The sequence below is a fragment of the Catharus ustulatus genome, chromosome 33 (assembly GCF_009819885.2).
Source record: "Catharus ustulatus isolate bCatUst1 chromosome 33, bCatUst1.pri.v2, whole genome shotgun sequence".
Taxonomy (NCBI): domain Eukaryota; kingdom Metazoa; phylum Chordata; class Aves; order Passeriformes; family Turdidae; genus Catharus; species Catharus ustulatus.
The window spans coordinates 577,769-602,676 of NC_046253.1; the positions used below are offsets into that span (position 1 = coordinate 577,769).

Genomic DNA, 24,908 nt, shown 5'->3' on the forward strand with positions numbered 1-24,908 from the left:
CAGTTATGATGTCCATATGGTCATGGGGTCAGTTATGGGGTTCATGAGATGGCCACAGGGTCAGTTGTGGGGTCCATGGCTCCATGGGGTGACCCTGAGGTCAGTTGTGGGGTCCATGTGGCCATTGGGGATGGCTAGGTGGTCCCAGGGAGCCATGAGGTGGCCACAGGGTCAGTTGTGGGGTCCATGGCTCCATGAAGTGACCATGGGGTCAGTTAAGGGGTCCATGGGCCCATGGGGTCAGTTGTGGGGTCTGTGGGCCCATGGGGTGGCCATGAGGTCAGTTATGGGTTCCATGTGGCCGTAGGGTCAGTTATGGGGTCTGTGGGGCCATGGGGTCAGTTATGGGGTCCATAGGTCCATGGGGTGACCCTGAGGTCAGTTATGAGGTCCATGGGGTGGCCACGAGGTCAGTTGAGGGATCCATGTGGCCATAGGGTCAGTTATGGGGTCCATGGCTCCATGGGGTGGCCATAGGGTCAGTTAAGGAGTCTGTGGGTCCATGGGGTCAGTTATGGGGTTCATGGGGTGGCCATGGGGTCAGTTATGGGATATGTGGGTCCATGGGGTCAGTTATGGGGTCCATAGGCCCATGGGGTGACCATGGGGTCAGTTATGACGTCCATATGGTCATGGGGTCAGTTATGGGGTCCATGTGGCCATAGGGTCAGTAATGAGGTCTATGGGGTGGCCATGGGGTCAGTTATGGGATGTGTGGGCCCATGGGGTCAGTTATGGGGTCTGTGTGGTCATGAGGTGGCCACAGGGTCAGTTATGATGTCCATATGGTCATAGGGTCAGTTATGGGGTTCATGGTGTGGCCACAGGGTCAGTTATGGGGTCCATGGCTCCATGAAGTGACCATGGGGTCAGTTAAGGGGTCCATGGGCCCATGGGGTCAGTTATGGGGTCTGTGGGTCCATGGGGTGACCCTGAGGTCAGTTATGGGGTCCATGGCTCCATGAGGTGGCCACAGGGTCAGTTTTGGAGTCCATGGGGTCAGTTATGGGCCCCATGAGGTGACCACAAGCCCAGTCCCACACTCTGTAGCCCCGTGGCCACCATCCCACCCCCATGGCCACCATCCCCACCCCCGTGGCCACAGGGTCAGTTCCAGGTTCCATGAGGTGACCACAGACCCAGTCCCACACTCTGTAGACCCGTGGCCACCATCCCTAGCCTTGTGGCCACCCTCCCCAGCCCTGTGGCCACCATCCCCAGCTCCGTGGGATGACCACAGGCCCAGTTCTGGCCCCATGGAGTGACCACAAGCTCAGTCCCACACTCTGTAGCCCCGTGGCCACCATCCCCACCCCCGTGGCCACCATCCCTAGCCTTGTGGCCACCATCCCCACCCTCGTGGCCACCCCTGTCCCCTCCCCAGGCGTCGGCGCAGATGCAGGAGCGGCTGGAGGAGTTCGTGCGGGGCTGTGGCCCCGGGGGGACCCCGCTGGCCGACGGGGCCCTGAGCTTCATCCAGCACCAGCTGGCCGAGCTGGCCCGGGACTGCCTGGCCAAGGCCCGGCACGGGCTGGTCACGGCCGGCTACTTCTGCGAGCTGCAGGAGAACATGGAGCGCCTGCTGCAGGACGTGAGCGCGGCTAGCAGGGAGGGGACGGGGGCTAGTGGGGGTCTGATGGGCTAGCGGGGGTCAGATGGGCTTGTGAGGGTCAGCTGGGCTAGTGGGGAGGGGAGGGGGCTAGCGGGGGTCAGATGGGCTAGGGGGGATAGTGGGGGGGCTAGTGGGGGTCAGATGGGCTAGGGGGGGTCAGATGGGCTAGTGGGGAGGGGAGAGGGCTAGTGGGGGTCAGATGGGCTAGTGAGAGCATGGGGGGGCTAGTGGGATAATGGGGGACAGTGGGGTAATGGGGGGGCTAGTGGGGGTCAGATGGGCTAGTGGGGGTCAGATGGGCTAGTGAGAGCACGGTGGGGCTAGTGGGGTAATGGGGGCAATGGGGGTCAGCTGGGCTAGTGGAGGGAGCCAGGGGCTGGTGGGGATAATGGGGGGCTAGTGGGGAGGGGAGGGGGGCTAGTGGGGGCCAGATGAGCTAGTGGGGGTCAGATGGACTAGTGGGGAGGGGACGGGGGCTAGTGGCGGTCAGATGGGCTAGTGAGAGCATGGCGGGGCTAGTGGGATAATGGGGACAAACAGGGACAAACAGGGACCAACAGGGACAAACGGGGACCAGTTGGGCTAGTGGGGGGCTAGTGGGGATAATGGGGACAAACAGGGACAAATGGGGACAAACAAGATACAACGGGGACCAATGACATCCAGTGGGGACCAGTGGGGACAAATGGGGACAAAGAGAACCCAGTGGGGACCAACAGGGACCAACAGGGATCAACGGGGACCAACGGGGACCAGTGGGGACAAACAGGGACCAACAGGGACCAATGAGACCCAACAGGGACCAGTGGGGACAAACAGGGATCAACGGGGACCAATGGGGACCAAAGGGGACCAACAGGGACCAATGACATCCAATGGGGACCAACAGGGACAAAGAGAACCCAGTGGGGACCAACGACGCCCAATGGGGACCAACGGGGACAAACAGGGATCAACAGGGACCAACGGGGACCAACGACACCCAACAGGGACCAACAGAACCCAGTGGGGACCAACAGGGACCAATGGGGACAAACAAGGACCAAAGGGGACCAGCAGGGACCAATGACATCCAATGGGGACCAACAGGGACCAACAGGGACAAACAGGGACCAGTGGGGACAAACGGGGACCAAGGAAACCCAGTGGGGATGAACGGGGACCAACAGGGACCAACAGGGACAAATGGGGACAAACAGGGACCAGCAGAACACAACAGGGACCAGTGACACCCAACAGGGACCAACAGGGACCAAGAGAACCCAGTGGGGACCGATGACACCCAATGGGGACCAGTGGGGACAAACAGGGACCAATGACACCCAACAGGGACAAACGGGGACCAATGGGGACCAAAGGGGACCAACAGGGACCAATGACATCCAATGGGGACCAACAGGGACAAAGAGAACCCACTGGGGACAGCAGGGACCAGTGAGAACCAACAACACCCAACAGGGGCCAACAGGGACAAAGAGAACCCAACAGGGACAAACAGGGACCAGTGGGGACCAACGGGGACCAGCAGGGACCAGTGGGGACCAACAAGACCCAATGGGGACAAACAGGGACCAACAGGGACCAAGAGAACCCAGTGGGGACCAATGAGATCCAGTGGGGACCAATGACACCCAACAGGGACAAACAGGGACCAACGGGGACCAGTGGGGACCAACAGGGACAAAGAGAACCCAGTGGGGACCAATGACACCCAATGGGGACCAACAGGGACAAACAGGGACCAACGGGGACCAGCAGGGATCAATGGGGACCAGTGACACCCAACAGGGACCAACAGGGACAAATGGGGACAAAGAGAACCCAGTGGGGACCAAAGGGGACCAGCAGGGATCAACGGGGACCAGTGGGGACAAACAGGGACCAACGGGGACCAATGACGCCCAACAGGGACAAACAGGGACCAACAGGAACAAAGAGAACCCAGTGGGGACCAACAGGGACAAATGGGGACAAACAAGGACCAACATGGACCAGCAGGGACCAATGACATCCAACGGGGACCAACAGGGACCAAGAGAACCCAGTGGGGACCGATGACACCCAATGGGGACCAGTGGGGACAAACAGGGACCAATGGGGACCAACGGGGACCAACAGGGACAAACAGGGACCAGAGGGGACAAACGGGGACCAACAGAACCCAGTGGGGACCAACAGGGACAAATGGGGACAAACAAGGACCAAAGGGGACAAATGGGGACCCAAAAGGACCCAACGGGGCCCAACGAGGAACTGAGGGGGATCCAAGGGGGGCTCAACACCCCAAAAACATCCCCTGACCCCCCGTGTCCCCCCGTGTCCCCACTGTGTCCCCCGGTGTCCCCCAGGCGTACGAGCGCTCCGAGTCGGAGGAGGTCGCTTTCATCACCCAGCTGGTCAAGAGGCTCCTGATCATCATCTCCCGCCCGGCGCGGCTGCTCGAGTGCCTGGTGAGCGCTGCACCTGTGCCTGGGCGGCTCACCTGTGTCACCTCACTCACCTGGGTCACCTAACTCACCTGTGTCACCTCACCTGTGTCAGCTCACCTGTGTCACCTCACCTGTGTCACCTCACCTGTGTGACCTTCACCTGTGCCTGGGCGGCTCACCTGTGTGTGACCCTCACCTGTGTCACCTCCCCTCACCTGTGTGTGACCTCACCTGTGTCACCTCACCTGTGTCACCTCACCTGTGTGTGACCCTCACCTGTCCCTGGGCTGCTCACCTGTGTCAGCTCACTCACCTGTGTCACCTCCCCTCAGCTGTGTCACCTTCACTCACCTGTGTGTCACCTCACCTGTGCCACTTCACTCACCTGTGTCACCTCCCCTCACCTGTGTCACCTCACCTGTGTCACCTCACTCACCTGTGTCACCTTCACTCGCCTGTGTGACTTCACCTGTGCCTGAGCGGCTCCCCTGTGTCACCTCACCTGGGTCACCTTCACTCACCTGTGTCACCTTCACTCACCTGTCCCTGTGCTGCTCACCTGTGTCACCTCACCTGTGTCACCTCACCTGTGCCTCACCTGCTCACCTGTGTCACCTCACTCACCTGTGTCACCTCCCCTCACCTGTGTCACCCTCACCTGTGTCAGCTCACCTGTCCCTGACCTGCTCACCCGTGTCACCTCCCCTCACCTGTGTCACCTCACTCACTTGTCCCTGTGTTGCTCACCTGGGTACCATCCTCACGTGTGTCACCTCACCTGTGTCACCTCACCTGTCCCTGAGCTGCTCACCTGTGTCACCCTCACTCACCCGTGTCACCCTCCCTCACCTGTCCCCTCGCTCACCTGTCCCCTCACCTGTCCCCCCTCAGGAGTTCGACCCCGCGGGTCTGTCCCAGCTGCTGGCGGCCGCCCCGGGCCGGGCCGAGGGACCCCTGAGAGCCGACACGCCCCGGTACCTGCTGAGACAGCTGGGCCGCGCCCGGGGGCTCACAGGTACGGACAGGTGTGAGGGACAGGTGGGGACAGGTGTGAGGGGATGGGGACAGGTGTGAATGGGACAGGTGTGGGACACGCCCCGGTACCTGCTGAGACAGCTGGGCCGGGCCCGGGGGCTCACAGGTACGGACAGGTGTGGGGACAGGTGTGGGGACAGGTGGGGACAGGTGTGAATGGGACAGGTGTGAGGGGACAGGTGTGGGGACAGGTGTGAACAGGTGTGAGGGACAGGTGAGGGGACAGGTGAGGGGACAGGTGTGGGGACAGGTGTGAATGGGACAGGTGTGGGGACAGGTGAGGGGACAGGTGTGAATGGGACAGGTGTGGGACAGGTGTGGGGACAGGTGAAGGGACAGATGTGGGGACAGGTGTGGGGACAGGTGTGGGGACAGGTGTGGGGACAGGTGTGAATGGGACAGGTGTGAGGACAGGTGTGGGGACAGGTGTGGGGACAGGTGAGGGGACAGGTGTGGGGACAGGTGTGAGTGGACGGGTGTGGGGACAGATGTGAACAGGTGTGGGGACAGCTGGGGACAGGTGAGGGGACAGGTGTGACGAGCCGCCAGGTGTGGGAGGTTTGGATGTGGACTGGGGGTGTGGGGACATTGTGGGGACACACAGACAGGTATGAGGGGACACACACCTGTGTCCCCCCCCTCACCTGTGTCCCTCCTCACCTGTGTCCCCCCTCACCTGTGACCCCCCCAGACGTGCTACACCTGGAGGAGCCCGACAGCAGCGGCACCAACACCCCGGACCCCGAGGAGGGGGCTGAGGTGGGCACCGAGCCCCCCCCGTGTCCCCCCCCGTGTCACCTGTCCCCCAGGTGGTGTCACCTGTTCCCCAGGTGGTGTCACCTGTCCCCCCCCACCCCCAGGGCCGCGCCGCCGCCCCCAGACCCAAGGAGCCGCCGGGTGAGAGCGACTTCGAGACCATCAAACTGATCAGCAACGGCGCCTACGGGTGAGGGGGGCCGGGGGGTCTGGGGTCTCTGGGGGGCGGTCTGGGGGGCGGTCTGGGGGGTCCCTGGGTGGGTTTGGGGGTCCCTGAGGGGTTTGGGGTCCCTGGGGGTTTTTGGGGGTCTCTAGGGGGTTTGGGGTCCCTGGGGGTTTTGGGGGTCTCTAGGGGGGTTTAGGGGTCTGGGTTTGGGGGGTCTCTGGTGGGTTTGGGGGTCCCTGGGTGTGCTCCAGTTTTGGGGTGTGGGGCCGGTTCTGGGGTTGGGGTCCAGTTTTGGGGTCGGGTTCTGGTTCTGGGGCCAGTTTTGGGGTCGGTTTTGGGGGTGCCATTTCTGGGGCCGGTTCTGGGGTTGGGTTCTGGGGTCGGGTTCTGGTTCTGGGGACAGTTCTGGGGCCGGTTCTGGGTTGGGGTCCAGTCCTGGGTCCAGTCCTGGTGCCGGTTCTAACTCCCCCTCAGCGCGGTGTACCTGGTGCTGGTTTTGGGGTCAGGGTCTGGTTTTGGTGCCGTTTCTGGGGTAGGTGCCGGTTCTGGGTCCGGTCCTGGTGTCGGTTCTGGTTCTGGTCCCCGTTCTAACCCACCCCTCTCAGCGCAGTGTACCTGGTGCTGGTTCTGGGTCCGGTCCCGGTTCTGGTCCTGGTCCCGGTTCCGGTTCTAACCCCCCCATTCAACGCGGTGTACCTGGTGCTGGTTCTGGTGCCAGTTCTGGGTCAGGGCCCGGTTCTGGGTCTGATCCCGGTTCTGGTCCTGGTTCTGGTTCTGATTCCGGTTCTAACCCCGCTCAGTGTGGTGTACCTGGTGTGGGTTCTGGGCCGGTTCTGGTCCCAGTCCCGGTTCTGACCCCGCCCCTCAGCGCGGTGTACCTGGTGCTGGTTTTGGGGTCAGGGTCTGGTTTTGTTGCCATTTCTGGGGTTGGTGCTGGTTCTGGCTCTGGTCCTGGTGTCGGTTCTGGGCCGGTTCCGGTTCTGGTCCCGGTTCTGGATCTGGTCCCGGTCCCAGTCCCGGTTCTGGTCCCGGTTCTAACCGCCCCTGCCCAGCGCAGTGTACCTGGTGCTGGTTTTGGGGCCGTTTCTGGGATTGGTGCCGGTTTTAGGGTTGGTACCAGTTCTGGGTCTGATCCCAGTGCCGGTTCTGGTCCCGGTTCTGGTCCCGGTCCCGGTTCTGACCCGGTTCTAACCCCGCCCAGCGCGGTGTACCTGGTGCTGGTTCTGGGGCTGGTTCTGGGGTCGGTGCCGTTTCTGGGTCTGATCCCGGTTCTGGTCCCGGTTCTGGTTCTGACCCGCTCCCCCTCTCAGCGCGGTGTACCTGGTGCTGGTTCTGGGGCTGGTTCTGGGATCAGTGCCGGTTCTGGTTCTGATCCCGGTTCTGATCCCGGTTCCGGTCCCGGTCCCGGTTCTGACCCGGTTCTAACCCCTCCCAGCGCGGTGTACCTGGTGCGGCACACGGCCACCTGGCAGCGCGGTGTACCTGGTGCTGGTTCTGGGGTCAGGGTTTGTTTTTGGGGCTGGCTTTGGGGTTGGTGCCGGTTCTGGATCCGGTCCCGGTCCCGGTTCTGACCCACCCCCCCCCGTTCAGCACGGTGTACCTGGTGCTGGTTCCGGGATCAGGGTCTGGTTTTGGTGCCGTTTCTGGGATTGGTGCCGGTTTTAGGGTTGGTACCAGTTCTGGGTCTGATCCCAGGGCCGGTTCCGGTCCCGGTTCTGGTTCTGATCCCGGTTCTGACCCCCCCTCTCAGCGCGGTGTACCTGGTGCTGGTTCTGGGGTTGGTTCTGGGGTCGGTGCCGGTTCTGGGTCCGGTCCCGGTTCTGGTCCTGGTCCCGGTTCCGGTTCTAACCCCCCCATTCAACGCGGTGTACCTGGTGCTGGTTCTGGTGCCAGTTCTGGGTCAGGGCCTGGTTCTGGGTCTGATCCCGGTTCTGGTCCTGGTTCTGGTTCTGATTCCGGTTCTAACCCCGCTCAGTGTGGTGTACCTGGTGTGGGTTCTGGGCCGGTTCTGGTCCCAGTCACGGTTCTGACCCCGCCCCTCAGCGCGGTGTACCTGGTGCTGGTTTTGGGGTCAGGGTCTGGTTTTGTTGCCATTTCTGGGGTTGGTGCTGGTTCTGGCTCTGGTCCTGGTGTCGGTTCTGGGCCGGTTCCGGTTCTGGTCCCGGTTCTGGATCTGGTCCCGGTCCCAGTCCCGGTTCTGGTCCCGGTTCTAACCGCCCCTGCCCAGCGCAGTGTACCTGGTGCTGGTTCTGGGGCTGGTTCTGGGGTCGGTGCCGTTTCTGGGTCTGATCCCGGTTCTGGGTCCGGTCCCAGTTCTGGTTCTGACCCGCTCCCCCAGCGCGGTGTACCTGGTGCGGCACACGGCCACCCGGCAGCGCGGTGTACCTGGTGCTGGTTCTGGGGCTGTTTCTGGGATCAGTGCCGGTTCTGGTTCCGGTTCTGGTCCCGGTCCCGGTTCTGGTTCTGACCCGCTCCCCCAGCGCGGTGTACCTGGTGCGGCACACGGCCACCCGGCAGCGCTTCGCCATGAAGAAGATCAACAAGCAGAACCTGCTGCTGCGGAACCAGGTGCACCAGGCGTTCGTGGAGCGCGACATCCTCACCTTCGCCGAGAACCCCTTCGTGGTCAGCATGTTCTGCTCCTTCCAGACCCGCCGCCACCTCTGCATGGTCATGGAGTACGTGGAAGGTGGGCGGGGCGTCGCGATAGGGGGCGGGGGGTCGCGATATGGGGGTGGAACATCGCGATATGGGGGTGGGGCATCGCGATATGGGGGTGGAACATCGCGATATGGGGGTGGGGCATCGTGATATGGGGGTAGGGATTGCGACATGGGGGTTGGGGTTGTGATATGGGAGTGGGGCATCGCGATATGGGGGGTGAGGGTCGCGATATGTGGGTGTGCGTCGCGATATGGGGGTGGGCACTGTGGTAACAGTTGTCCCCATGTGTCCCCCACGTGCTCATGTGCCCCCCATGCCCCATCCCCCCTGTCCCCCCCTGTCCCCAATGTCCCCAATGTCCCCTCTGTCCCCCTGTCCCTCTGCCCCCGTGTCCCTGGTGTCCCCAATGTCCCCAATGTCCTGTCCCCATTGTCCCTCTGTCCCCATCCCTGTCCCTGTCCACACTGTCCCCATCCCTGTCCCCCTGTCCCCCATTGTCCCCATTGTCCCCCTGTCCCCACTGTCCCTGTCCCCCATTGTCCCTGTCCCCATCCCTGTCCCGTCCCTGTCCCCACTGTCCCTGGCCCCATCCCCATCCCTGTCCCCATTGTCCCCATTGTCCCCCCTGTCCCCCCATCCCTGTGACCCCATGTCCCTGTCCCCCTGTCCCTGTCCCTGTCCCCATTGTCCCCACTGTCCCCACTGTCCCCATTGTCCCCCCTGTCCCTGTCCCCAGGCGGGGACTGCGCCACCCTCCTCAAGCACATCGGGGCGCTGCCCCTGGAGCTGGCGCGGCTCTACTTCGCCGAGACGGTGCTGGCGCTGGAGTACCTGCACACCTACGGGATCGTGCACCGCGACCTGAAACCCGACAAGTGAGTGGGGACACACCTGGGGACACACCTGGGGACAGGGGACACACCTGGGGACAGGGGGACACACCTGGGGACAGGGGACACACCTGGGGACAGGGGACACACCTGGGGACACACCTGGAGTACCTGCACACCTACGGGATCGTGCACCGCGACCTGAAACCCGACAAGTGAGTGGGGACACACCTGGGGACACAGCTGGGGCATGGGGACACACCTGGGGACACAGCTGGGGTACCTGCACACCTACGGGATCGTACACCGGGATTTGAAACCCGACAAGTGAGTGGGGACACACCTGGGGACAGGGGACACACCTGGGGACACACCTGGGGACATGGGGACACACCTGGGGACACACCTGGGGTACCTGCACACCTACGGGATCGTTCACCGGGATTTGAAACCCGACAAGTGAGTGGGGACACACCTGGGGACACACCTGGGGACACACCTGGGGACACACCTGGGGACACACCTGGGGACATGGGGACACACCTGGGGACACACCTGGGGACATGGGGACACACCTGGGGTACCTGCACACCTACGGGATCGTGCACCGGGATTTGAAACCTGACAAGTGAGTGGGGACACACCTGGGGACACACCTGGGGACATGGGGACACACCTGGGGACACACCTGGGGTACCTGCACACCTACGGGATCGTGCACCGGGACCTGAAACCGGACAAGTGAGTGGGGACATGGGGACACACCTGGGGATAGGGGACACACCTGGGGATAGGGGACACACCTGGGGACAGGGGACACACCTGGGGACACACCTGGGGTACCTGCACACCTACGGGATCGTGCACCGGGACCTGAAACCCGACAAGTGAGTGGGGACACACCTGGGGACACACCTGGGGACACACCTGGGGACACACCTGGGGACATGGGGACACACCTGGGGACACACCTGGAGTACCTGCACACCTACGTGATCGTGCACCGGGACCTGAAACCCGACAAGTGAGTGGGGACACATCTGGGGACAGGGGACACACCTGGGGACACACCTGGGGATACACCTGGGGACACACCTGGGGACACACCTGGGGTACCTGCACACCTACGGGATCGTGCACCGGGACCTGAAACCCGACAAGTGAGTGGGGACATGGGGACACCTGGGGACATGGGACACACCTGGGGACACACCTGGGGACATGGGACACACCTGGGGACACACCTGGGGACACACCTGGGGACACACCTGGGGACATGGGGACACACCTGGCACTCACCTGGCGCTCACCTGTCCCCCCAGCCTGCTGATCACCTCGCTGGGCCACGTGAAGCTGACGGATTTCGGGCTCTCCAAGATGGGGCTGATGAGCCTGACCACCAACCTGTACGAGGGACACATGGAGAAGGACGCGCGCGAGTTCCGCGACAAGCAGGTGAGGCCAGGTGGGACGGGGTGGGACCAGGTGGGACAGGGTGGGACCAGGTGTGCCAGGTGTGTTCATGTGTGCTCAGGTGTGCTCAAGTGTGCCCAGGTGTGCTCAGGTGTGCTCAGGTGTGTCCAGGTGTGCTCAGGTGTGTCCAGGTGTGCCCAGGTGTGTCCAGGTGTGCTCAGGTGTGCCCAGGTGTGCCCAACTGTGCTCAGATGTGCTCAGGTGTGCCCAGATGTGCTCAGGTGTGTCCAGGTGTGTCCTAGATGTGCCCAGGTGTGCCCAGGTGTGTTCAGATGTGCTCAGGTATGTGCTCAAGTGTGCTAAGATGTGCCCAGGTGTGCTCAGGTGTGCTCAGGCGTGCCCAGGTGTGCTCAGGTGTGCCCAAGTGTGTCCAGGTGTGCCCAGGTGTGCTCAGGTGTCCCCAGGTGTGTGCTCAGGTGTGCCCAGGTGTGTGTCCAGGTGTCTGCTCAAGTGTGCTAAGATGTGCCCAGGTGTGGTCAGGTGTGCCCAGGTGTGCCCAGGTGTGCCCAGGTGTGCTCAGGTGTGTCCAGGTGTGTCCTAGATGTGCTCAGATGTGCCCAGGTGTGCCCAGGTGTGCTCAGGTGTGCTCAGGTGTGTGCCCAGGTGTGCTCAGGCACACTCAGGTGCACTCAGCTGTGCCAGGGATGACTCTGAGCATCACCAGGTGAGCAGGGCGTGTCCCCAGCCGTTGTGGGGGCGTGTCCCTGTGACCCCACCTGTCCCCAGGTGTGCTCAGGTGTGCCCAGGTGTGTGCTCAGGCGAACCCAGGTGTGCCAGGGATGACGCTGAGCAGCCCCAGGTGAGCAGGGCGTGTCCCCAGCCGTGCCGGGGGCGTGTCCCTGTGACCCCACCTGTCCCCAGTTGTGCACAGGTGTGCTCAGGTGTGTCCAGATGTGTCCAGGTGTGCTCAGGTGTGTCTTAGATGTGCTCAGGTGTGCTAAGACATGCTCAGGTGTGTGCTCAGGTGTGCCCAGGTGTGTGCTCAGGTATGTCCTAGGTGTGCCCAGATGTGCTCAGGTGTGCCAGGGATGACTCTGAGCAGCCCCAGGTGAGCAGGGCGCATCCCCAGCCGTGCCGGGGGCGTGTCCCTGTGACCCCACCTGTCCCCAGGTGTGCTCAGGTGTGCCCAGGTGTGCTCAGGTGTGCCCAGGTGTGCCCAGGTGCACTCAGTTGCACCCAGGTGTGCCAGGGATGACGCTGAGCAGCCCCAGGTGCACAGGGCGTGTCCCCAGCCATTCCGGGGGCGTGTCCCTGTGACCCCACCTGTCCCCAGGTGTGCGGCACCCCCGAGTACATCGCGCCCGAGGTGATCCTGCGCCAGGGCTACGGCAAACCCGTGGACTGGTGGGCCATGGGCATCGTGCTCTACGAGTTCCTGGTGGGCTGCGTGCCCTTCTTCGGGGACACGCCCGAGGAGCTCTTCGGGCAGGTGATCTCAGGTACGGACACAGGGGACACGGGGGGGGACATGAGGACATGGGGACACCCCCGAGGAGCTCTTCGGGCAGGTGATCTCAGGTACGGACACAGGGGACACAGGGGACACGGGGACACGGGGACATGGGGACAGCCCCGAGGAGCTCTTCGGGCAGGTGATCTCAGGTACGGACTGTGGGGGACACCGAGGGGACACAGGGTGACACAGGGACACCCCCGAGGAGCTCTTCGGCCAGGTGATCTCAGGTACAGACATGGGGGACACTGAGGGGACACAGGGACATGGGGACACGGGGACACACAGAGCAGGTCCATGGGGACACCCCCGAGGAGCTCTTCGGGCAGGTGATCTCAGGTATGACCTGTGGGGGACACAGGGTGACACAGGGACACCCCCGAGGAGCTCTTCGGGCAGGTGATCTCAGGTACGGACACAGAGTGACACAGGGTGACACAGGGACACGGGGACACCCCCGAGGAGCTCTTCGGGCAGGTGATCTCAGGTATGGACATGGGGGACACAGAGGGGACACAGGGACACGCCCGAGGGGCTCTTCGGCCAGGTGATCTCAGGTACGGACACAGGGGACACCAAGGGGACACAGGGACACACAGAGGTGACACGGGGACATGGGGACACCCCCGAGGAGCTCTTCGGGCAGGTGATCTCAGGTATGACCTGTGGGGGACACAGAGGGGACACCAAGGGGACACAGGGACACGCCCGAGGAGCTCTTCGGGCAGGTGATCTCAGGTACGGACACAGAGGGAACACAGGGGACACAGAGGGGACATGGGGACACGCCCGAGGAGCTCTTCGGGCAGGTGATCTCAGGTATGGACACAGGGGACACGGGGGGGACACAGAGGGGACACAGGGACGTGGGGACACCCCCGAGGAGCTCTTCAGGCAGGTGATCTCAGGTATGGACACAGAGGGGACACAGGGGACACAGGGACACAGGGACACGCCCGAGGAGCTCTTCGGGCAGGTGATCTCAGGTACGGCCCATGGGGACACAGAGGGGACACAGGGGGGACACAGGGACATGGGGACATGGGGACACGCCCGAGGAGCTCTTCGGGCAGGTGATCTCAGGTACGGACACGGGGGACACAGAGGGGACACAGGGACACGGGGACACGCCCGAGGAGCTCTTCGGGCAGGTGATCTCAGGTACGGACACGGGGGACACTGAGGGGACACAGGGACATGGGGACACCCCCGAGGAGCTCTTCGGGCAGGTGATCTCAGGTACGGACACAGGGGACGCAGGTGACACAGGGAGACGGCAGGATGGGGACACGGGGTGACACAGGGTGACACAGGGACACGCAGAGCAGGTTCATGGGGACACAAGGACAGGACAGGTGCGGGGGTCTCGGCTCACCTGTCCCCTCTGTGTCCCCTCTCTGTCCCCTGTGTCCCCTGTCCCCTCTCTGTCCCTCTGTCCCCTCTGTCCCCTCTGTCCCCTCTGTCCCTCTGTCCCACTGTCCCCCCTGTCCCCTGTGTCCCCTCTGTCCCCCCCCATGTCCCCTCTGTCCCCTCCAGACGAGATCCTGTGGCCGGAGGGGGACGAGGCGCTGCCCCCGGACGCTCAGCACCTCATCTCGTGCCTGCTGCAGCCGGACCCGCTGCGGCGCCTGGGGGCGGGTGAGACCCCTCCCCAAATTACCCCGGGACCCCTCCTAAAACCGCCCGGGACCCCTCCCCAAATTACCCCGGGACCCCTAAAACCCACCGGGACCCCTCCCCAAATTCCCCCGGGACCCCCTAAACCCCCCCAGGACCCCTCCCCAAATTACCCCGGGACCCCTAAAACCCACCGGGACCCCTCCCCAAATTACCCCGAGACCCTTCCCCAAATTACCCCGGGACCTCTCCCCAAATTACCCCGGGACCCTTAAAACCCCACCGAGACCCCTCCCCAAATTACCCCGAGACCCCTCCCCAAATTACCCCGGGACTCCTCCCCAAACCCACCGGGACCCCTCCCCAAATTACCCCGGGACCTCCAAACCCCCCCGGGACCCCTCCCCAACCCGGGGACCCCTCCCCAAAACCCCGGGACCTCCCCCCAAAACCCCCTCAGGACTCCGTCCCAAAATCCCCCCGGGGCCCCTCCCCACAACCCCAGGACCCCTCCCCAAAAGGACCCCTCCCCAAAACCCCCTCAGGACTCCCTCACAAAATCCCCCAGGACCCCTCCCCAGAACCCCCCCGGGACCCCCAGGACCCCTCCCCAAACCCCCGGGACCCCTCCCCAAAAGGACCCCTCCCCAAAACTCCCCCTAAAATCCCCCCAGGACCCCTCCCCACACCCCCGGGACCCCCTAAAATCCCCCTGGGACCCCTCTCCAAAATCCCCTGGGACCCCTCCTCAAAAGGATCCCTCCCCAAACCCTCCCCTAAAATCCCCCCAGGACCCCTCCCCACGCCCCCGGGACCCCCGGGACCCCTCCCCAACCCGGGGACCCCTCCCTAAAAGGACCCCTCCCCAAAACCCCATCGAGACTCCTCCCCACGCCCCCGGGACCCCCAAAACCCCCCCAAAATCCCCCAGGACCCCTCCCCAAAACCCCCCCACACCCCCGGGACCCCTCCCCACCCCCCGGGCCCCCTCCCCACGCCCCCGGGACCCCTCCCCACCCCCCCAGGACCCCTCCCCACGCCCCCGGGACCCCTCCCCACACCCCAGGACCCCTCCCCACCCCCGGGCCCCCTCCCCACGCCCCCAGGACCCCTCCCCACCCCCCCAGGACCCCTCCCCACCCCCCCGGGACCCCTGCCCACCCCCCAGGACCCCTCCCCACGCCGTGCCGCCGCTCCCGCAGGGGGCGCGCAGGAGGTGAAGGCTCACGGGTTCTTCGCCGCGCTCGACTGGACGGGGCTGCTGCGGCAGAAAGCCGAGTTCGTGCCGCACCTCGAGTCCGAGGAGGACACCAGCTACTTCGACAGTGAGAGACCCCCGGGGAGCCCCCAAAATCCGCCATGGAACCCCCGGGGAGACCCCAAAATCCGACACGGGACCCCCGGGGAGCCCCCAAAATCCGACACGGGACCCCCGGGGAGCCCCCAAAATCCGACACGGGACCCCCGGGAACCCCCCCAAAATCTGCCTCAAGACCCCTCTGGAGACCTCCAGAACATCCCCCCAAAATTCACCACGGGACCCCCTGAAGCCCCCCAAAATCCACCCCAAGACCCTAGAACATCCCCCCAAAATCCACCACAGGACCCCCAGAACATCCCCCCAAAATCTGCCCCAGGACCCCCAGAATATCCCCCCAAAATCCGACACGGGACCCCCGGGGAGCCCCCAAAATCCGACACGGGACCCCCGGGAACCCCCCCAAAATCTGCCACGGGACCCCCAGGGAGACCCCAAAATCTGCCTCGGGACCCCCAGAACATCCCCACAAAATCTGCCCCGGGACCCCCGGGGAGCCCCCAAAATCTGCCACGGGACCCCCGGGGAGCCCCCAAAATCTGCCACGGGACCCCTGGGACATCCCCCCAAAATCTGCTCCAAAACTCCCAGAGCAAACTCCCAAAATCCGCCACGGGACCCCTGGGGAGACCCCAAAATCCATCACGGGACCCCCAGAACATCCCCCCAAAATCTGCCTCAAGATCCCCCTGGAGACTCCCAGAAATCCCCCCAAAATCCGCCACGGGACCCCTGGGAAGCCCCCAAAATCCATCACGGGACCCCCGGGAACCTCCCCAAAATCCACCATGGGACCCCTGGAATATCATCCCAAAATCTGCCACGGGACCCCCGGGAACCCCCAAAATCTGCCCCAAAACCCCCAGAGCAACTCCCCAAAATCTGCTCCAAAACTCCCAGAGCAACCCCCCAAAATCTGCCACGGGACCCCCAGAACATCCCCTACAAAATTCGCCACGGGACCACCGGGAACATCCCCCCCAAAATCCACCCCAAGACCCCCCTGGGGACCCCCAGGAACCCCCCAAAATTCGCCCCAAGATCCCCCTGGATACGCCCGAGAACCCCCCCAAATCTGCCCCAAAACCCCTGTGAGGACCCCCGGGACATCCCCCCAAAATCCACCCCAAGACCCACCTGGAGACCCCCTGAAACCCCCCAAAATCCACCCCAAGACCCCGGAACATCCCCCACAAATCTGCCCCAAGACCCCTCTGGGGACCTCCAGAACATGCCCCCAAAATCCACCACGGGACCACCTGAAACCCCCCAAAATCCTCCCCAAGACCCCACTGGGCCAACCCTGGGACCCCCCAGGATCCCCCCAGAGGTTCCTTGGGGGTTCCTCCCCCCTCCCCTCCCTGAGGTGACCCTGAGGGACCCCTCCCCTCACACCTGTCCCCCTCCCCTGTCCCCCCAGCCCGCTCGGACAGGTACCCCCACGTGACGTCGTACGAGGACGAGGACACGACCGAGGACGAGCCCGTGGAGATCCGGCAGTTCTCGTCCTGCTCGCCGCGCTTCAGCAAGGTGGGGCTGGGACTGGGGGGGGACAGGTGAGGGACAGGGGTGGGACAGGTGAGGGACAGGTGAGGGACAGGTGAGGGACAGGTGTGGGACAGGTGAGGGACAGGTGAGGGACAGGTGTGGGACAGGTGAGGGACAGGTGTGGGACAGGTGTGGGACAGGTGTGGGACAGGTGAGGGACAGGTGAGGGACAGGTGTGGGACAGGTGAGGGACAGGTGAGGGACAGGTGTGGGACAGGTGAGGGACAGGTGAGGGACAGGTGTGGGACAGGTGAGGGACAGGTGAGGGGAGGGGAGATGGGAATTTGGGGAGGTGGGAGCTGGGATGGTCCTGTGGGAGTGTGGTGGGATGGTGGGTGTGTCCCCAGGTGTGCCCAGGTGTCCCCAGGTGTGCCCAGGTGTGCTCAGGTGTGCCCAGGTGTGCCCAGGTGTGTGCCCAGGTGTGCTCAGGTGTGCCCAGGTGTCCCCAGGTGTGCTCAGGTGTGCCCAGGTGTCCCCAGGTGTGTCCCCAGGTGTGCCCAGGCGTGCCCAGGTGTGCCCAGGTGTGCCCAGGTGTGCCCAGGTGTGCTCAGGTGTGCTCAGGTGTGCCAGGGATGGGGTGAGACAGGGCCAGGAGAGCAGGGTGTGTCTCCAGTGGTTGCTGAAGCATCGTGTCCTGAGCTCACCTGGTCCCCAGGTGTGCCCAGGTGTGTTCAGGTGTGCTCAGGTGTGCTCAGGTGTGTGCCCAGGTGTGCCCAGGTGTGTCCAGGTGTGCCCAGGTGTCCCCAGGCATGCCCAGGTGTGCCCAGGTGTGCCCAGGTGTGCCCAGGTGTGTGACCAGGTGTGCCCAGGTGTGCCCGGGTGTGTCCAGGTGTGCCCAGGTGTACCCAGGTGTGCTCAGGTGTGCTCAGGTGTGCCCCAGGTGTGCCCAGGTGTGCTCAGGTGTCCCCAGGTGTCCCCAGGAGTCCCCAGGTGTGCCCAGGCGTGCCCAGGTGTGTGCCCAGGTGTGAGCAGCCGCCCTCCCGCAGGTGTACAGCAGCCTGGAGCAGCTCTCGCAGGAACCGAAGCCCAAGGGGCGCCCTCGGGACGAGGGGAGACGCGACGGCTTCACCCGGGAGCGCGGCTGGAGAACGGGATCCCCTGAGCTGTGCGCACCTGGGGGGGGTTTGGGGGGGTTTGGGGGGGTTCAGGGCTGGGCAGGGCTCACCCCCATCCCCACCCCCCCGTGTCCCCGCAGGAAACACCGCTCGGCAGGTGAGGGCGCGCCCCCCGAGGGGGAGGGCAGCCCCCCGCCCGGCGCCCGCCGCCGCTTCTCGGCTCTGCTGGAACCGGCGCGTCCCGGAGGCGCCCCCGAGGAGCGGCGGAACGGGGGGCGCGAGGGACCCCCGGAGGGCGGCAGCGAGGAGCCAGGTGTGTGCCGGGAAGGTGGGGAGGGGTCTCTGAGGTGTGGCCGTGTCACCCCCCTGTCCCTTTTTGTCGCAGCGAGGGCCGGGGAGTTGCCCCCGGCGCGCACCGAGCTGGGGCTGCGGCGGCCGCGGCACCCGGGGGTGGCCCCGGCGGAGGGAGGGGGCGACAAGCGCAGCCCCCGAGCCCCCGGCAAGGTCACCAAGTCGGCGTCGGCCACGGCGCTGTCCGTCATCATCCCCAGCGGTGGGTGACACCCGCGGGACACTCCCCTGGGACCCCAAATCATCCCGGGGATCCCAAATCATAAATCCTGTCAGGGATCCCAAATCATCCCGGGGATCACAAATCACAAATCCTGTCAGGGATCCCAAATCATCCCGGGGATCACAAATCACAAATCCTGTCAGGGATCCCAAATCCCAAATCCTAAATCCTGTCAGGGATCCTAAATCCTGTCAGGGATCCCAAATCCTCCTGGAGACCTCAAATCCTCCTGGGGACCCAAATCCTGTCAGGGATCCCAAATCTACCAGGGATCCCAAATCATAAATCCTGTCAGGGACCCCAAATCATCCCGGGGATTCCAAATCCTAAATCCTGTCAGGGATCCCAAATCCTGTCAGGGATCCCAAATCATCCCGGGGATCCCAAATCCTGTCAGGGATCCCAAATCCTCCCGGGGATCCCAAATCCTGACAGAGATCCTAAATCCTCACCAGGACCCCAAATCCTGACAGGGATCCAAAATCCTCCCGGGGATCCCAAATCCTGCTGGGGATCCCAAATCCTGTCAGAGTTCCCAAATCCTGTCAGGGATCCCAAATCCTGATGGGGATCCCAAATCCTCTCGGGGACCCCAAATCCTCCCTGGGACCCCAAATCCTGCTGGGGATCCCAAATCCTCCCTGGGACCCCAAATCCTCCCTGGGACCCCAAATCTGCCAGGGACCCCAAATCCTGCCAGGGATCCCAAATCCTCCCTGGGACCCCAAATCCTGACAGGGATCCCATATCCTCACAGGGATCCCAAATCCTCCCGGGGATCCCAAATCTGCCAGGGACCCCAAATCCTGCCGGGGATCCCAAATCCTAAATCCTGTTAGGGATCCCAAATCCTCCTGGAGACCCCAAATCATCCCGGGGATCCCAAATCCTGACAGAGATCCTAAATCCTCACCAGGATCCCAAATCCTGTCAGGGATCCCAAATCCTGCCGGGGATCCCAAATCCTAAATCCTGTCAGGGATCCCAAATCCTGCCAGGGACCCCAAATCCTAAATCCTGTCAGGGATCCCAAATCCCAGATCCTGCCGGGGATCTCAAATCCTGCCAAGGACCCCAAATCCTGCTGGGGATCCCAAATCCTGCCAGGGATCCCAAATCCCAAATCCTGTCAGGGATTCCAAATCCTCCCGGGGATCCCAAATCCTGCCAGGGATCCCAAATCCTGTCAGGGATCCAAAATCCTTCCAGGGATCCCAAATCCTCCCTGGGACCCCAAATCCTACTGGGGATCCCAAATCCTGCCAGGGACCCCAAATCCTCCCTGGGACCCCAAATCCTGCTGGGGATCCCAAATCCTGCCAGGGATCCCAAATCCCAAATCCTGTCAGGGATTCCAAATCCTCCCGGGGATCCCAAATCCTGCCAGGGATCCCAAATCCTGTCAGGGATCCAAAATCCTTCCAGGGATCCCAAATCCTCCCTGGGACCCCAAATCCTACTGGGGATCCCAAATCCTGACAGGGACCCCAAATCCTCCCTGGGACCCCAAATCCTGCCAGGGATCCCAAATCCTGCCAGGGATCCCAAATCCTCCCAGGGACCCCAAATCCTCCTGGCACCCCCCTAAAGGACCCTCCCCAAACACTCAGGGACCCCTTCACCCTCTGGGTTCCCACGGGAGGGGGAGGTTTGGGGGTCTCCGGGGTTTTTTGGGTGATGGGACCCCCAAATCCCACGGGAGGTGACAGCAGCGCCCGTGAGGGGTCTGGGGGTGTCCCGTGGTGATTTTCGGGTGCCCATTGAGGGTCTGGGGGTGTCCCGTGGGATTTTTGGGTGCCCATGGGAGGGGTCTGGGGGTGTCCCGTGGGATTTTCGGGTGCCCATGGAGGGTCTGGGGGTGTCCCTCGGGGATTTTTGGGTGCCCATGGAGGGTCTGGGGGTGTCCCGTGGGATTTTTTGGGTGCCCATGGAGGGTCTGGGGGTGTCCCGAGGGGTTTTTTGGGTGCCCATGGAGGGTCTGGGGGTGTCCCGTGGGATTTTTTGGGTGCCCATGGAGGGTCTGGGGGTGTCCCGAGGGGTTTTTTGGGTGCCCATGGAGGGTCTGGGGGTGTCCCGTGGGATTTTCGGGTGCCCATGGAGGGTCTGGGGGTGTCCCGTGGGGTTTTTTGGGTGCCCATGGAGGGTCTGGGGGTGTCCCGTGGGGGTTTTTGGGTGCCCATGGAGGGTCTGGGGGTGTCCCGTGGGATTTTCGGGTGCCCATGGAGGGTCTGGGGGTGTCCCGCGGGATTTTCGGGTACCGATCAGCGGGGTCTGGGGGCGCAGGGGAGGCGCCCGGCTCGTCCCCCCTGGGCAGCCCGATGTCCCCGCGGTCGCTGTCGTCGGACCCCTCGTCTCGGGACTCGTCGCCGGGCCGGGAGCTCGCCCCGGCCGTGGCCGCCCCTCCCCGCTCGCCCATCGCCATCCCCCGGCCCGGCAAGAAATTCGGGTTCACGCTCCGGGCCATCCGCGTCTACCTGGGCGACAGCGACGTGTACAGCGTGCACCACGTCGTCTGGGTCAGGGACACTTGGGGACACCTGGGGGGACACGGGGGGGACACGGTGGGACACGGAGATGGGGGATTTTTGGGGTGGGGAGAAGCACCCGGGACTCGTCGGGAATAGGGACAAGGGGGGGACAAAGGGGGAACAAGGGGGGGCTTGGGGGGCTTGGGAGTGACACGGCGACAAGGGGGGACATGGGAGTGACACGAGGACAAGGGGGTGACACGGGGGGACACGGGGGGACACGGAAATGGGGATTTTTTGGGGTGGGGAGAAGCGCCCGGGACTCGTCGGGAATAGGGACAAGGGGGGACATGGGGGGGCTTGCGGGGCTTGGGAGTGACACGGGGACAAGGGGGGACACGGGGAGGACACGGGGAGACACGGGGGGACACGGAGATGGGGGATTTTTGGGGTGGGGAGAAGCACCCGGGACTCGTCAGGAATAGGGACAAGGTGGGACATGGGGGGTTTGGGGGTGACACGGGGACAAGGAGGGACATGGGGGGACAAGGGGACATGAGAGTGACACGGGGACAAGGGGGGACACGGCGGGGACACGGGGGGATGCGGAGATGGGGGATTTTTGGGGTGGGGAGAAGCACCCGGGACTCGTCGGGAATAGGGACAAGGGGGGACAAGAGGGGACAAGGGGGGGCTTGGGGGGCTTGGGGGTGACACGGGGACAAGGGGGTGACACGGGGACAAGGGGGGACAGCGCCTGCCACTTCATTTGGGTGAGGGGACACGGGGGGACACAGGGAGGACACGGAGATGGGGATTTTGGGGTGGGGAGAAGCACCCGGGACTCGTCAGGAATAGGGACAAGGGGGGACATGAGGGGGCTTGGGGGGGCTTGGGGACATGGAGGTGACACAAGGACAAGGGGGGACAAGGTTTTTATTGAGGGTGACAGCGCCTGTCACTTCATTTAGGGTGGGGGGACACTTGGGGGGACACGGGGGGATGCGGAGATGGGGGATTTTTGGGGTGGGGAGAAGCGCCCTGGACTCGTCAGGAATAGGGACAAGGGGGGACAAGGGGGGTTTGGGGACAAGGAGGTGACACTAGGACAAGAGGGGACAAGGTTTTTATTTGGGTGGCAGCGCCTGCCACTTCATTTGGGTGGGGGGACACTTGGAGGGACACGGAGATGGGGGATTTTTGGGGTGGGGAGAAGCACCCGGGACTCGTCGGGAATAAGGACAAGGGGGGACATGGGGGGACAAGGGGGGCTTGGGGACATGGAGATGACACAAGGACAAGGGGGGACAAGGTTTTTATTGGGGGTGGCAGCGCCTGCCACTTCATTTGGGTGGGGGGACACGTGGGGGGACACATGGGGGGTCTGGGGTGGGTGACCCCGATTTTGGGGAATTCGGGGGGGGGATTTCCAGGATGTGACATGTCCAGTGCACCCCGGGTAACCCCGATTTTGGGGAATTCGGGGGGGGATGTCCGGGGTGTGACACGTCCATGGCACCCCGGGTGACCCCGATTTTGGGGAATTCAGTGTGGGGGGACACGGGGTGTGACATGTCCAGGGCACCCCGGGTGACCCCGATTTTGGGGAATTCGGGGCGGGGGGGACACGGGGTGTGACATGCCCAGCACACCCCGGGTAACCCCGATTTTGGGGAATTCGGGGGGGGGATGTCCGGGGTGTGACATGTCCAGCACACCCCGGGTGACCCCGATTTTGGGGGCAGCACGTGGAGGAGGGGGGCCCCGCGCAGGAGGCCGGGCTGTGCGCCGGGGATCTGATCACGCACGTGAACGGGGAGCCGGTGCACGGGCTGGTGCACACCGAGGTCGTGGAGCTCATCCTCAAGGTGGGGGACATTTGGGGGGGTTTGGGGTGCTGGGAGGTCACGGCAGGGTCATGGTGTGGGGGTGGGGGTGGCCGTGCCCGTGACCCGCTGTCACCCAGAGCGGGACCAAGGTGCTGGTGACAACGACCCCGCTGGAGAACACCTCGATCCGCTTGGGCCCCGCTCGGCGCCGCAGCGCCCGCGCCAAGATGGCCCGGAGGAACCGCCGCGGGGGCACCGGGAGCGGCCACGAGAGGTGGGCACGGGAGACACCGGGAATTTGGGGAGGGGGGCGCGGGGATGGCGCGGGGGGATGGTGACGGTCCTCCCGCCCGCTAGGCGGCGCAGCGCGCTGTTCCGGCACCTCGCCCGCCAGGCCTCGCTGCTGCACACGAGCCGCTCGCTGACGTCACTGAGCCGCTCGCTCTCCTCCTCCGACTCGCTGCCCGCCTCCCCCACGCATGCGCGGGCGCGCGACCCCGGTACGGGGGTGGGGCTACGGGAGGAAGGGGCGGGGTTATGGGGTAATGGGGCGGGGTTACTGGGAAACGAGGCGGGGTTACTGAGAAACGGGGCGGGGTTACTGGGGAATGGGGCGGGGTTATGAGGGATGGGGCGGGGTTACGAGGGATGGGGCGGGGTTATATGAGGATGGGGCGTGGTTACGGCGGAAGGGGCGGGGCTACGGGAGTTGGACGGTACCGGGAAAAGGGGAGGGGGTTTGAGAATTTGATAACGGGGTGGTCCCGTTAACCCCGGTTCCGTGCAGGGGCCTCCCCGCCCAGCAGCTCGCCGGGTTCCAGCGCTCCGCCATCACCGGCCGGGCCGCACCTGCGGCCGAGCTCGCTGCAGGGGCTGTCGCCGAAGCTGCAGCGGCAGTACCGGGCGGCTCGGTGCCGTTCCGCCGGCAGCATCCCGCTGTCGCCGCTCGCCCACACCCCCTCGCCGCCCGCCGCCTCCCCGCCCGCCTTCCCCGCCAAGCTGCACCCCAAGGCCGCCGAATCGCCGCGCCTCGCCCGCCGCGGGCTCCCCGAGAAGGCGGCACCGGGGCCCCCCCGCAAGCTGGGGCTGGAGCCCCCCCGAAAGGACTTCCCGGCCGAGCCGCCGCTGCAGAGCTTGGCCGAGTGGGACGGGGAAGGCCCGGCCGAGCCGCCCCCTCCCGCGCCCCCCGCCCGCCGCCTGGGCCGGCAGGAGCTGCCGCTGCTGCTGGGGGGTCCCCCCGGGGCAGAGCCGCCGCCCCCCCGGGAACCGGAGGAGCCCGAGCGGGGGGCGCGGGGTCCCCCCAAAACGCTCAGCCCGGTGCAGGAGCACGAGCGAGGGGGGGCGGCCCCGGGGGGGCCCCCGGTGCCCATTGTGGTGGTGGGGCCCGGTGCGACCCCCGGGGATCCCCGGAGCGCCGCGGGGCCCCCCGGGCGCTGAGCTTTACCCGAGACCCCCCCTCCCCAAAACCCCCGGCTGTAAATAGGGGGGAACCCCGGGACCCCCAGGCATGCGGGGGTCGCGCCCCCCCGGCCCCTCCCCGCGTACGCGAAGGGTTAATACTGTGACACACACACACCCGCGTGTGACGTCATCACTCCCGGTGTGACGTCATCACCCCCCCGGTGATGCCCCTCTGTCCCCCCCAACCCCGGTGTCCCGTTTGCCCCCGGTTGTGGCTCCCGGTGTTGGCGTCAAAGCGGTGATGACGTCACGGCACCGATGGCACGGGGCGCTGCTCTGACGTCACTCGGGGAAGGGGATGCAGCGTGACGTCATTGAGTGGTGACACCACCGCTGTGACGTCACCGACGGTGTGAGGGCGGTGATGTCACCGCTGCAGTGACAGGGGAAGGGGAGGGGGGGCGCTACACCCGGTTTCAACCCGGTGGTGACGTCACACCACGACGGTGACATCACCGACACCCCCGTGACATCATCACACTCCCCTTCCCCCCTCCCCCCCCCCGTTCTCGCTATGCAAACGCCCCCCCCCGGGACAGGGGGGGCCGGGGGGGTCCCGGGGACCAATAAAGGCTGTACAGCACCGACCCCCGGCTGTGGTTCGGGAGGGACACCGGGGG

At 64.6% G+C, this 24,908-nt stretch overlaps 2 protein-coding genes across 2 annotated transcripts in view; both read left to right on the plus strand.

The window, feature by feature from the left end:
- The window catches only part of CARM1 (coactivator associated arginine methyltransferase 1), a 29,560-nt gene extending 28,699 nt beyond the window's left edge, over window positions 1–861 (plus strand). Inside the window, 1 exon segment of the mRNA XM_033083680.1 lies at window positions 828–861. Within this exon segment, the coding sequence (XP_032939571.1) occupies window positions 828–861 (34 nt within the window).
- A 23-nt stretch (window positions 862–884) lies between these two features.
- Window positions 885–24,822, plus strand: MAST1 (microtubule associated serine/threonine kinase 1). Its single transcript, XM_033083681.2, has 21 exons — window positions 885–897; window positions 1,293–1,591; window positions 3,961–4,062; window positions 4,933–5,056; window positions 5,768–5,835; window positions 5,937–6,022; window positions 8,479–8,687; window positions 9,399–9,537; window positions 10,815–10,947; window positions 12,239–12,404; window positions 13,955–14,056; window positions 15,238–15,360; window positions 16,774–16,883; window positions 17,888–18,006; window positions 18,097–18,269; window positions 18,342–18,509; window positions 20,814–21,046; window positions 22,744–22,866; window positions 22,965–23,101; window positions 23,185–23,327; window positions 23,615–24,822. The coding sequence occupies exons 1-21, from the start codon at window positions 885–887 to the stop codon at window positions 24,262–24,264; spliced, it is 3,420 nt and encodes a 1,139-aa protein (XP_032939572.1). The 3' UTR covers window positions 24,265–24,822.
- Window positions 24,823–24,908: the final 86 nt, after the last annotated feature.

Coding starts and splice junctions, on each gene's coding strand:
- MAST1 (XM_033083681.2), top strand. Junction 4,063..4,932: donor CGCGGCTGCTCGAGTGCCTG/GTGAGCGCTGCA, acceptor GTCCCCCCTCAG/GAGTTCGACCCCGCGGGTCT. Junction 22,867..22,964: donor TCGTGGAGCTCATCCTCAAG/GTGGGGGACATT, acceptor GCTGTCACCCAG/AGCGGGACCAAGGTGCTGGT.